Source organism: Danio rerio, chromosome 6 (genome assembly GCF_049306965.1).
Source record: "Danio rerio strain Tuebingen ecotype United States chromosome 6, GRCz12tu, whole genome shotgun sequence".
NCBI classification, from domain to species: domain Eukaryota; kingdom Metazoa; phylum Chordata; class Actinopteri; order Cypriniformes; family Danionidae; genus Danio; species Danio rerio.
Genome location: NC_133181.1, coordinates 16799601 through 16812696, shown reverse-complemented (window position 1 = coordinate 16812696; position 13096 = coordinate 16799601). Strand labels below are relative to the sequence as shown.

General features: G+C 37.6%; 1 protein-coding gene across 5 annotated transcripts in view; it reads right to left on the bottom strand.

The window, feature by feature from the left end:
* drc11 (dynein regulatory complex subunit 11) overlaps nucleotides 1-13096 on the bottom strand; it is a 178841-nt gene that overhangs the window by 97976 nt on the left and 67769 nt on the right. For all 5 annotated transcript variants that reach the window (XR_012407358.1, XM_073952994.1, XM_073952993.1 and 2 more), the window contains 2 exon segments: nucleotides 5134-5201; nucleotides 4660-4742 (listed from right to left, as the gene is read on the bottom strand). Coding sequence is in view for 4 of the 5 variants with exons in the window: in XM_073952994.1 (XP_073809095.1) it covers nucleotides 4660-4742; nucleotides 5134-5201 (151 nt within the window). In the remaining variant the exon portion in view is untranslated.

The window sequence follows — 13096 nt, the reverse complement described above, 5'->3', positions numbered from 1 at the left end:
CTGGTTGCTCATTTGCTATGAAAAGTGGCTTATATGAAAGGCAAAGGCCTCTAGATTACGCTTATTTGACCAAAATAAAATATGATCATGCCTTAATAATTAATTATTTAATTAGGACGGTAAGGGTCTGACTTTGCTTAGACAAAAGTCTTGTCGCTTAATAAAAATAATGTACAGTATAAAATATAAAGTTATGGCACAGTGGAAAAAGAGTCAATATTGTGTTTGAGGATGGTTAGAGGATTGCATCCATACATCTCTGCAATGACTCAAATGACTTATTAATAAAGTCATCTGGAATGGCAAAGAAAGCTTTCTTGCAGGACTCTCAGAGTTCATCAAGATTATTTGAATTCACCTTCAATGCCTCATTCCTTCATCCTTCCTTCATCCTCAATAATGTTCATATCTGGTGACTGGGCTGGCCAATCCTGGAGCACCTTGACCTTCTGTGCTTTTAGGAACTTTGATGTGGAGGCTGAAGTATGAGAAGCAGCGCTAACCTGCTAAAGAATTTGCCCTCTCCTGTGATTTGTAATATCATGGGCAGCACAAATGTCTTGATATCTCAGGCTGTTGATGCTGCCATCCACTCTGCAGATCTCTTGCACATCTTTATACTGAATGTAACCCCAAACCATGATTTTTCATCCACCAAACTTGACTGATTCTGAATCTTGGGTCTATGCGGGTTCTAATAGGTCTTCTGCAGTATTTGTGATGACTGGGATGAAGTTCAACAGATGATTCATCTCAAAAATCTACCTTCTGCCACTTTCCCAAATGATCAACAAGAAGTCAAGTTATTATTTTTTGCTCTTACAACTGGGATCGACGCCAAGACTTTTGTCAGTTAGAGTAGGGTTTGTACCTGGATCAACATTAAAGTTGTCCAATCAGCCAGTCGCATTTAGAAGATAAGTGTACAGTATAAGTTAAGGCTATATCAATGTTATCCAACTATAAATCTCCCTCTAATTTTGGGAATTATGTAGGGTTAGGGATCGGTTTAGCAGTACAGATTAGGTATGAATTACATTTTTGAACAGAAATGATCATGCTGATTCCAAGGTCAACATAAATGCTAATTCTACATAGCCCGCATCCTACTTAACAAAATCACACCTGATGCGTTGGTATAATTTTGCCAATCCTAACTGTAAGCCTAAATGTCCTGCTTGGTGAAATCACACTACTGGTTTTGTAACTGCATATGCATTGTTTGAGGAGCTTACGCTTATTGTTTTTAAACTCAATTTGCTTATCCATATGGTGGTTACAGCGGCCAGATCTGGGGGAGGTGGAACAAGAATAGCAAACTACTGAAGATGCCAAAAACAATAGGAGCTTATGCTTAGTGAGAGTAATTGATTAATACATCTTGGCTCAATTAATGACATCTTATTCTGCTTTTTTGTTTTATTAACTATAGTCCACTTGCAACACAGGCTCAATTTACAATATGTGCTTCAGCCTACATTTTCATAAAAAAGGCAAAACGTACTTCAACATACATTTGACTGCGGTTTTCAGTTCAAATGTATGCTTCGGGGCAGTATTACACCAACACCTTAGGTTCCTTTTCATTTTAATGATGTTTATGGGGACATTATTGATGATTAATATGTTTTTTTGTGCAGTTATTTGTACAACACTAAATAAACAACATAACAACATAACAGTTTCTATGATTAATAATCAAATGCATTTGCCTCATCTATTTATCTCTAAATGCACAACTTTACGGATGTGAGTAGTTTGCTCAGTAGCTCACTTTGTATATACTGAATATTGAGTGCTCAGGTTCAAATCACATGATGCATGATTCCACAACAGACATAAAAGCAACGCAAAATCAAGGTAAAACTATGTGGTCACAGTGCACTTTTCTGTAGCGTTTGCTTGAAAACACTACTGCCTGAGTTTAGGGAATGATTTAGGTGGGTGGTTTGCTATGTGATGATGTGTACAAGAAGGATGCGTATCTTAAATATACAGCAAAACATACACTAAGTAACATCTGTTAGATTCGTTTAAATTTAGACAGTGCCCTCTTATATTTTTTTATCTGAAATGTGCAATGACATGACTCGGAGCAATGTTTTTTTTTCAATTCCCAAAAATGTAGGCTGTAGAGACAGAGGTCTTGAATTTGGTAAGGCATCCTCTGCTATGTTATGTCTGTTATGTTTAAATTTTGATATGCTTTGTGTACAAATGTGAGCATAAGCTACATAAAAAAGCAAAGTATGTTTTAGCCTTACATATTGAAATCAAGACTACAGCTCTGAGACTGGACTTTATCAGATTAAGCTGTACAAATTAATTCCAAGAATGATCAGCTGGAACCCTGAAATGTTTAGTAAACAAATGACTTCAGATGCAGTTTGGAGGCCAAAATTGTGACCCCAGCAATTGAACTGGGACAAGAGTCTCTGTTTTCAATGTGGCATTACACCCTGCCAAGAAACTGAGAGAGAGAATGATTGTGAAGGGGCCTTCAATGTCCACTGCCAAAGTAAGATCAAGTATTATCTGGTACTGCTGGCAGAGTGGACTGTACGTTTTGGCCAATTCTACTACTATTTCAACAAATGCTAGACTTCTGTAAAAATACAAAATTATTAAAATGTGAAAAAAGTAAAAATATAGATTTGTTGTAAAACTTTGGCTGTACAAATGGTAAGCAGTACTAAAAACACATGAACAAACCAACCCAGGCTCATTCTGAAAACATACCTCCATACACATTTCTGGGGACTGCCAAATACGTCCCAGGAGCTACGTTTTTTTTTTGGAGTTTGTTTGTTCTCAAATCAACCAGAGGCTGCTGTGTACTATTTTTGAGCTTATTAATTTCTTTTACAAGTGCTATTCACAACTGCTCTCGCGAAATACGTCCCAACGTTTTTTTTGCAGTTTGTGTTTTCTCAAATCGACCAGAGGCCGCTGTGTACTATTTTTGAGCTTATTAATTTCTTTTACAAGTGCTATTCACGTTTGCTCTCTTCACATAAATCCTACAGACGCCACTGTTGACTGACTATTAGACTGACTGAATGACTGACTGACTGACCAATCGACTGACCCACCCTCCTCCTTACCTAAACCCAATCAATAGTATGTTAACCCGCCGACGTACATGCCAAGCTAGCTGGACAAACTGGTAACAGCAAGAAAACCGTCCATATGGAGGTAAGCGGTCAGCTGGTAAGCGCGAAAAGGAACGACGTCTTACTGCCCGTAGCATTCATTTTAAAAATTAAATGCAGCCATATATACTTCTGCATACATAATTCGCGATCTTCAGAAACATATAAATAGAGCAACATTTTCAGAATGAGCCTTTGTTGAAACAAGCATATTTTACAATTCTAGTGCAGCATAGTTAAGTTTTTTTGTCATATTGATTACTATCTGTTTATTACCATACTTTTACTACAAAAATAGTAGTACCAAATATGGTACGGTACTATGGTTTCTGAATGTACTGTAGCAAAGCTACGCACAGTGAACTTGTTTATGACACATCACTTATGTTCTTTAGTTGACATTACCATGGTAATTTTTAGTTTTTTTTTCATCAGTCATGTTCAGTAGAGTTTTATATTACATCTAATGTTGATAACTAATGTTTTATTGCATTACTTTAGTGCCATGTGTGCTACAATAATGGTATTTAGTTGTTGTATAAATCACACAGAGAACCTTCTACATAATAATAGGTTTCTTTTCTCGTTGTAAAGTCTCTTTAGAAGAGCTTTTGTCAGTGTATTACAAACAACATAGGCTTATTCGGAAAACGTAGCCCTATAAACATTTCTGGAGATCACAATTTATGTAGGCAGAAGAACGTATGGCTGAAGTTCATCTTTAAAACGAATGCTACGGGGCTTACCTCCGTATGGACAGTTTTCCCGCTATTAACAGTTTGTCTAGTTAGCTTGCCATGTACGTTGGCAGACTTGAGATGCAGAGAGGTGTTGATCACAACGACAGGGTTTGAGTCTGGGGAAGAACGATTCCAAAGCAGGTACGACAAAAACAGAAGCCAAAAAATAAACAAGCAAATAAGAAGGTGAGAATGTGGTAAAGCATGAAAACGTGGTAAAAATCAGGCGAGGGCTTTCTTTTCTGGACTGCTTTTTAAAAACGTTGGCTGGGTTTTTTGGAAGCGGGTGGTTTGGGTCAATCGGTGCTTTTGAAAACACTAATAATTGGGATTAGGAAAGGAGGGTGGGTCAATCGATCGCTCTGTCATTCAGTCGACAGCAGCCTCTGGTGGATTTATGCGAGGAGATCTGACAAAGTGTACACAGTGGCCTCTAGTGGATTCACGGAAATAAAAACTGCAAAAAACGTAGCTTCTGGAACGTATTTGGCACTCTCCAGATATGTATATAGCGGTACGTTTTTAGAATGAGCCTGGATTGATTATTATTAACATTGTTTAAGCAGATTTTTTATTTTAAATTATACAGATTTTTTTAAAGTGCTGTCAAATATGTACACCATTTAAACAAAAATATAACTGTGATACATCTGAAAAAACACAAATATAAAATGCTTAGTTCAAGTATTAAAGCAGAGTTCACTCACTGACACTTTTAAAGGGGATACTAGTGACTTGTCTCAGTAGTAAAAGTGTTTGTTTTTTACCTATGTAATCTGACAGCTTGACATTCATTGGCCTGATTATGATGCCTTCCAGGACAAGTTCCTCATATAGAGATTCTATGGTCCTATATAGGGAAGACAAAAAATAGAGACAGTTTAATAGAGAGAAAAACAGAAAGAGCATTGCAAACTGATCAGTCATGCAGCGTATCTGACGCAACCCTCCATTACATCACAGTGTTCAAAGCCAGCCATGAATTCTTGCGTTCCACATGGATGTCCGCCAGTCACCCTGTGAGCTCCAAACTCTGACATTCACAATAACACTCGAGCACTTTCCAGAAGCACAATCCCTCTATTGCCGAAATCCCACAGTGTTCCGGTGTCTTAACACGTGATTTACATCTCTCGGTCACAGTGGCAAAGGTCAAATTTATTTTAGCAATGATTGAACTATGGTATTATATATTCTTGTGAAACAGACTTTGTATTTTCCACTGGTTTAGTTGTACAAACCTGTCAGCTGTGAGGTCTTTCTCTTTCTTTTTCTTCTTCTTTCCAGTCTTCCGCCCTTTCTTCTTTTTCTGAAGCAAAGAAAATGTGTTTTTAGTTATGATAACAATCACGTAAGAAAGTAATTCTGAATCAGGAATGACAGGGGTGGTAAAGTATGTGTCATAAAACAGTTTGGATATTATGTTTTTGTTTCTGGACTGTATTAAATAAGAATGGAATAAGTCTTAACTCTAATCAAAGTGTGCTTAGATTAGTGTCAGACTGTAAAAGATGTATATTTCTTCTTTTAATATAAAGCATATCTGTTTCAGTATATACTGTATAATCTTCTGACAGTACAAAAAAAAAGGTTTAATAACAGAAGTGTGCATCAATTGACAGCTTATAAATGTCAACTATACTGATTTAAAAAACTAACTTTTTTAAAAACATTTGTTTTACTTAGACGATGCCCTTTCAGCTGCAATCCATCACTGGTAAACACCCATACACATTCACACACATACACTACAGACAATAAGACTGTCATGAAACCTTTATAATATTAACATGACATGCCATGAATCAATTTTTATACATGACTATGACATTATTAAGTTATTGGGCCCTATCATACACCCAGTGCAATACGGCGCAAGACATGTTTGGCACGATTTGTTGCTAATTTTCAGACCAGCGCAACCCTAATTTTCATGTTTCGCACCGCATTTTTTTACATAGCAAATACATTTACACTACTTTGTGGACTCATGGGTATGCTGGTCTAAAAAAGAGTTGTGTTAAGGCGCATTGCGCATTGTTGGTGCCTTCTCTTTTGAGAAATTGAAAAAGAACTCACCATTGACCAAATAAAACCTGCTCTAAAGTCTAGGGCAGAGCACCTATGCAGGTTCAAACGCTCAATACACACAGAATGTAAAGCAATGCACACATATCTTTACATATGAAAAATACTAAAGGATTAAAATGTTACAAAATTATTATTTACTACATAAATATATAAAAAAAAAATACTACTTCATGCCTTCATCTCGGTTTTTTTTTTACTTTATCCATGACAATTTGCATTTTTTATTATAATGTTATTATTATTATTATTAGCAGTATACATACATATTTATATTTGTTTTAATTTTAAAAAGTTTAGATTTATCTACCTGTTGGGTTTTAGAGACGTCTGCATCAGCATATAGGGCATTAGAATAGGATGTGTTTGGACATGACCACACTTTGTTATTATTGTTCATTTATTAATTTGCTGGAAATTAGAACTGATTTTAGAAATATTTTTGGAACAGATCTTTTATTAAATATGTAGGATAATGGATGTCTTCAGTGGAGTACATACAACACTGTTTACTTATCCACAAAAGTAAAGGAGTAAAGTAATGAGTAAGGTACAGTAAAGAGAAAGTAAAGAGATGGTGAATGGAGGAAGCTCATTCTTTATCCTCATGCTGCAGATGGTCTGTTTAAGTTCTTTCTTGCAAGTGAAGCATTCGGTTTTTCCACTTATAAAGTCCGCCATTTAAAATGCACCATGTCGCAACGCAGCTGACTCATTAAGAGAATAAGCAAAATCCTGTTATGCTGCGTTCACACCAGAAGCGAAAAAGCATGAAGCGCAAGTGATTTACATGTTAAGTCAATGCTGAGACACGAATAGACATCCTGCGGCAAAATACGCGTGAATGAGGCGGTGCGAATACCGCGTTTTGCGTGAATAAAGCGCCGTGAGTGGAGTGTTTTGCGTAATTGACGTGCTTATTGCGCGTTTCACGCGAAGTGAAGTTTATTTATAAACTAATTTTGAGAGGATCACGTGTTTATGATTGCTTGCAGCTAGCCATGCATTATTCAATTTATGATTCACCAATCAGACGATTCCTAAGCCACTATAAATACCCTAAGTTCCATATAACAGCCATCTTCATTTTGAAGAATCCCCCCTTCCACCCCTACTCTTCTTCCTTACCTAGATGGGTGGCACGGTGGCCCATTGGTTAGCACTGTTGCCTCACAGCAAGAACGTCCTAGGTTCTAGTCTTCTCCAAGCCAGCCAACGTTTCTGTGCAGAGTTTACACGTTCTCCCCTTGCTCACGTGGGTTTCCCCCGGGTTCCCCGGTTTCCTCCCACCATACAAAAACATGCAACTTAAGTTAATTGACTAATCCAAATTGGCACCGTAGACATGCTCCAAGTAAATAGTTACCTCTTAAGAGCAATCACTACCTGTTCATTAGTTACTACAGCTAGGGAGTTCTCGAGATCTACCTGAGCTCAAACTCCCTTCTCGCCTTGCAAACAGGAGGGAGCCCCGGACTCGAGGATCTTATGAGCTCAGGGCTCTCTCCCAGGACAGCATGCCAAACAAGCTCTATAATCAGTCATCAGCTAAGTGTGAACTCTTGAAATTATCAAGTTAGAAAATCTGAACTTCAGTGGACATTCACGCTGCGTTAACAAATTAGGAGCTTTCGCTAGTAGGGGCAACAGATGATCAAACTGGGCTCAACTCAGCCTGAAGCACCGCTGAAAGCCTCCATCATCCAAGTTTTTATCAACGCATAATGCAAATCTGTTTCTACTGTGAAGTGAGTTTGATGTGCGAATGAAGCGGATTTGACACGCAAATGAATTGAGTAAACTCGAGTGAAAATGTTCACGCATCTATTTACATGCAAATAGCGCGATTTATCCATGCGTGTCATGTCTGGTGTGAACACAGCATTAGACTGTGCACCAGGGCACAAACCATTTTTTCTGTCCTTAATAAGCCAGTGTGGGTTCAGACATGCCTTACATGCTTTTGTGCAAAGCGCTTTAAACTTTGCACCTAAATCATTAAAAAAGAGCTTATTAAGTGCAATTTTGGTCAGTTAAGCAATTTTAAATGCAAGATGACATTGTTTGTTATGACAACTTGACAAACAAATACATCACAACCAGACTTCATCTTTGTCATAACAACTTGACATTACCAAGACAACAAAACTTGTTGTTATAAGGCTTTGTAATTGTCATGATTATTATTCTAATCACGTTTTCAGTGGAACAAACGGGATTTGTAATTAAAATGTCTCATGTCTCAAAGTGTCAAAACAGCGTCATTAATATTTAATATTTATAATATTTATAATATTTAGACATTTTTAATGACAAATTTAGCTTTTACCACTGTAGTTAAGCTTAAAAAAATTATTAATGACGGTGCTATAAAATTCATGACATTTATAATGGCTTTATGACAATCATGTTTATGAAAGATTTATGACAAACAAATTTGTTGTCTGTTAAGTACTGGTAAGTTGTCATAACAATGACAAAAACAGGCTTGGATGTATTTATGTCAAGTTGTCATAACAAACGATGTAATCTTTGCATTTAAAATGTCTTAACTGAGTGTATGACACTGGATAAAATCTCATTCATATTCATAACGTGTCATGTCATGACTATAAAGATTTTCATGACAGTCTTATGAACATCCCTTTAAGTAAAGTGTTACTTATATATTCACCAGCCACCAAACACAAATGTCAACCAAACATATTGTGGTAGCTTCAACCTTTTAAGTATAGAGACATGATGAAGATAGTTAGCTGAAGTTAAAACTTAGCATCACAGTGACATAGAAAGTGTTACATGACTTTGAATGTGACTTTGTTGCGATTGCAACACAGGCCGAATATTTCAGAAACTAATGACTAACTATTTCATGCACAACCACCTTTAAGGTTAACAGAGGAAGTTAAAAAAAAATTAGAAAATGGCCAGTGAGTGACAGGTCTGTGGGTGAAAATGTTGTTGAGGTCAGAGGAGAATCTGAATCAACTGTGTGATGTCAAAATAGTTTAAAATCTCAGAGGAATGTTGTTTTTTATTAAAAAAAAGAGTTTTATATGTATGTTGCATAAAAAAAATCTTTCAATTTTTGGACCTTTAATTCAATACATTACTTGCTAATTCTGTGTAATTATTTCTAAAATTTATTAGCAATTTCTGAGTACATATTTCAACACTTTTATTTTTACAGCGCATATACACATACCTTTATTCATTTAACTATTTTGTGTGTATGAAATATGGTAAAATAACATATGTGTGGCATATGTGCTTGAATCAAAAATGTATATATTTAAAAAAAAAACATCTGGTAACCTGATGTAAACAAACAGTATGTCAGCAAGAGACAGCCTGCACGTGTGTATATGTGTTTTCTTGATTATCCAGAGTGAACTTTCAATACAACTGTTCTTATTCACCCTGCTGGAGACACCCTGAAACCTGAAAATGTAGGGCTTTTCCAAACCACAATTGAACCAGACTAGCAGCAGTAGTTATACCGTTATAAATATTTGTCCGCTGAGGAAGAGATTTTCTCAGAAATGTACTGGACTGGCTGTGCTGTGATTCCCCAAAATATTTTGATGGAGAATCTCAGATCATTTCTTGGCAGCTGAGTTTGTTAGTCAGTGATTTTAGGATCAGGAAACACCCTGCGATTGGAAAGAGCACTAGCTTCTCCCTGAAAAACACTTATGACAGGACTTATATAATAAACGAGGCAAACTCCTGCTAGCATTAGTAAACCCTGTGTGTTAAATGTTCACATTACAAACAAACCCTCCCTGTTGCATAATGCTTGATGTGATGTACCCAAATGGCAAGAGTTCTAAAATTCATACCTGAATATTCCAGCAAAGGTCACTGTGCAAAACCGAATTAGCAACTGGAATTTAGTCTCATGCCAGTAGAGCTGAATAGGGTTTGCATGTGCCTGCATTTGCAGAATGATTAATGGTGAAACATCTTTGTGTATAAATTACACGCGTTAGACAGACAGCGTCTGTGACCGATTTAGCTGTCAAAACCTCTCAGTGTAAAACAACTCAAGCAGGGTGCCAAAAATGCCAAAAATGAATTCTAGTTCTTGTGCAGGCATGCAGTGAGGTCTTTTTCTCTGTGTGTTGTTTTCAAAAGAGATAATAGCAACTGATTGCTGGGAAAAAAAGAGTAGAATAGTTTCCTGCATAAAAAGATATTTGTTAAAAAATGTGAAAAGGTAAAAGTCTAAAAAAGATTGTGAACAATGGTCAAACTGCATCTAAATCTAATTGTTCGATCGATTTTTGTGCTCGCACTATTGTAAACACAAAGGTCAGTAATTTAAGTGAGTGAGAACTTCATGGCAACCAAATTAATTCCTTGAAAATGCAGGTAGTGACAAACATATTCATAAAGAAATCATGTAGTGTGTACAAATCCAAACTAACATTAAATTTTAAACACGTTTAGATGTGTATTTTAAATCTGTATGTGCAGTGAAAGAAATCTCAGAGAAATAAGTACAACTTCACTGTAGTTTGTCATTCATTTATTTTTTTTCCCCCTTAAATGGTGAGTTCAGATAGCATGATTTTCAAAGTTTTTGCGTCACAGATGTTTTCACAATGCGTGACTTTCTAGGGTAGCGTTTTGTCACGACTGTGTTCACACTTCAAGATAGATCGACGACGGGGTTTCACACTGCACGACTTTACAAAAAGAGACTTGCTGACAACTTTGTCTCAGTCTGTAAACTACAAACACACTCTATCTCTCACAACCAAACACACGGGAGAAGTAACATGGAAACAACGCGAGGTCATGGAGTATATCTTTTGTTATTATTTACATAATGAGAAAGAAGTCTTTAGTGGAGCAGAAAATGTATGCTCACCTGGCTTTTGAAGAGAATTAGCAATTTCTCCTCAACTTTTTTCTTATTCGACGCGGTTGTGATATTGCTCAGATGACACATCAATCAGACACGGGTACTGCTGCCAAATTTCCACTAGTTTCCCCTCCATTTCTTGGGTCCAAATAGGCTGAGAAAAAGCCTTTTTAACTTCTGATACCCATGTCTGATAGATACTGCAGATACCCACACTATTGGATGCTGCTCTCTCATAGCTCAACTCCTTGTTCAAGCTCTTGTTCTCTTCAAACTGGATTACTGCAACTCTCTACTAGCTGGGCTTCCAGCTAACTCTATCAAGCCTTTTCAGCTGCTCCAGAACGCAGCAGCAAGAGTGGTCTTCAATGAACCTAAACGAGCACATGTCACTCTGCTGCTAGTCCGTTTGCACTGGCTGCCAGTTGCTGCTCGCATCAAATTCAAAGCTCTGATGTTTGCCTACAAAGTGACTTCTGGCCTTGCTCCTTCTTATCTGCTCTCACTTCTGCAGATCTATGTGCCCTCCAGAAACTTGGGTTCTGTGAACGAACGTCGCCTTGTGGTTCCTTCCCAAAGAGGGAAGAAATCACTTTCGCGAACGCCCACGTTCAATCTGCCCAGTTGGTGGAATGAACTCCCTAACTGCATCAGAACAGCAGAGTCACTCGCTATTTTCAAGAAACGACTAAAAACTCAACTATTTAGTCTCCACTTCACTTCCTAATCTGCAATTGCCTCTCTGGATATCACACTAACTGTACCCCAAAAAAAAAAAAAAGTACTAATACTTTCCTTCTTAGACTTTACAGACCTGAAACTTGCCTATAGCACTTATTCATTGTTGCTCTTATAGTTGTGTAAGTTGCTTCCTTGTCCTCATTTGTAAGTCGCTTTGGATAAAAGCGTCTGCTAAATGACTAAATGTAAATGTAAATGTCATAGGCTGTAGGTGGTCGCCGATGTTATTTTCAAAAAGAACACATTTCACATGGCATGATTTTGAATCACCGACAGGTCCAGATATTTTGCACCAGCGACTAATGAGCGATTCTCTCAGATCGCATCTTTGATAGTTCACGCTGTGTGATTGTTACTCAAGTGAACCAGCAGCAATTAGCCTGTGATTTCAGGTATTTGATAGCGATTTCTCAAAATCTGTTGGCGAGTCAAAATCGTGGTTAAAATCATGCAGTCTGAACTTGGCATTAGTCTCTATTTCAGAGGTCACCACAGTGGAATGAACTGCCAACTATTCCAGCATATGTTTTATGCAGCCTATGCCAGTACTGGGAAACACCCATAAACACTCATTCACACACACACACTCATACACTATGGACAATTTAGGGTGCACTCACACTATGCTATTTAAACCGTGCCCAGGCATGTTTCCCAGTTCGTTTGAGAAGTGTGAGTGCTCTGAATCGGTCTCAGGTGTGGTTAAGTTGGCCGGCCCTGTTCCAGTTGAAAGACATGTGTCAGAACGCGGTTCACTTGGGCTCAAATGCAGTATGCCTGTATTGTGAGTGCAAAGCACGCCTGAGCCTGAAACTGAAGACAAGACGTGACTTTTAAGGGACTGTTTCATTTAGATTTATAAATTATTCTTACTGTTTAATGAACGCAAAATGTCGTAGTTTATTAAAGACGCAAACCTCTCACAGCATGTCAGCTGCACCTTCAGCAACCCTCATAATACATGCAGCATGAGGACTTTATGACAATTTATGAGCGTCAAAAGTGGGTGATCTGTTTAGCAAAATATTTGACTGCGTGTCACTGCATATCAAACAACTAAAACGATATAACTAAAGCAAAGTCAATGGTGCTGAGCGAGAGCGCTTCTCTTATGTTAAACTGAACAGTGCATCATCGATGATGTAAGCGTGCTCAGGCTCGGACAAGCATGCTTCAGCATGATTCAAGGCAACTGTACAAAGTGTGAGTACTCCCTTAGTGTTTTTAATTCAACTGTAGCGTCTTTGGACTGTGGGGGAAACCAGAGCACCTGGTGGGAACCCACGCAAACATGGGGAAAACATGCAAACTCTACACAGAAATGCCATTGGCCTAGCCGAAACTTAAACCAGCGACCATCTTGCTGTGAGGCAACAGTGCTTACCGCTGAGCCACTGTACCACCCCACACTAGTTTTGTTGAAAAACAAAAACTGCAAAGGCCATAATAAAATTAAACCCAAATATTTGATTTTATTTGCACAAAAATGAAAATTTACTCACCTT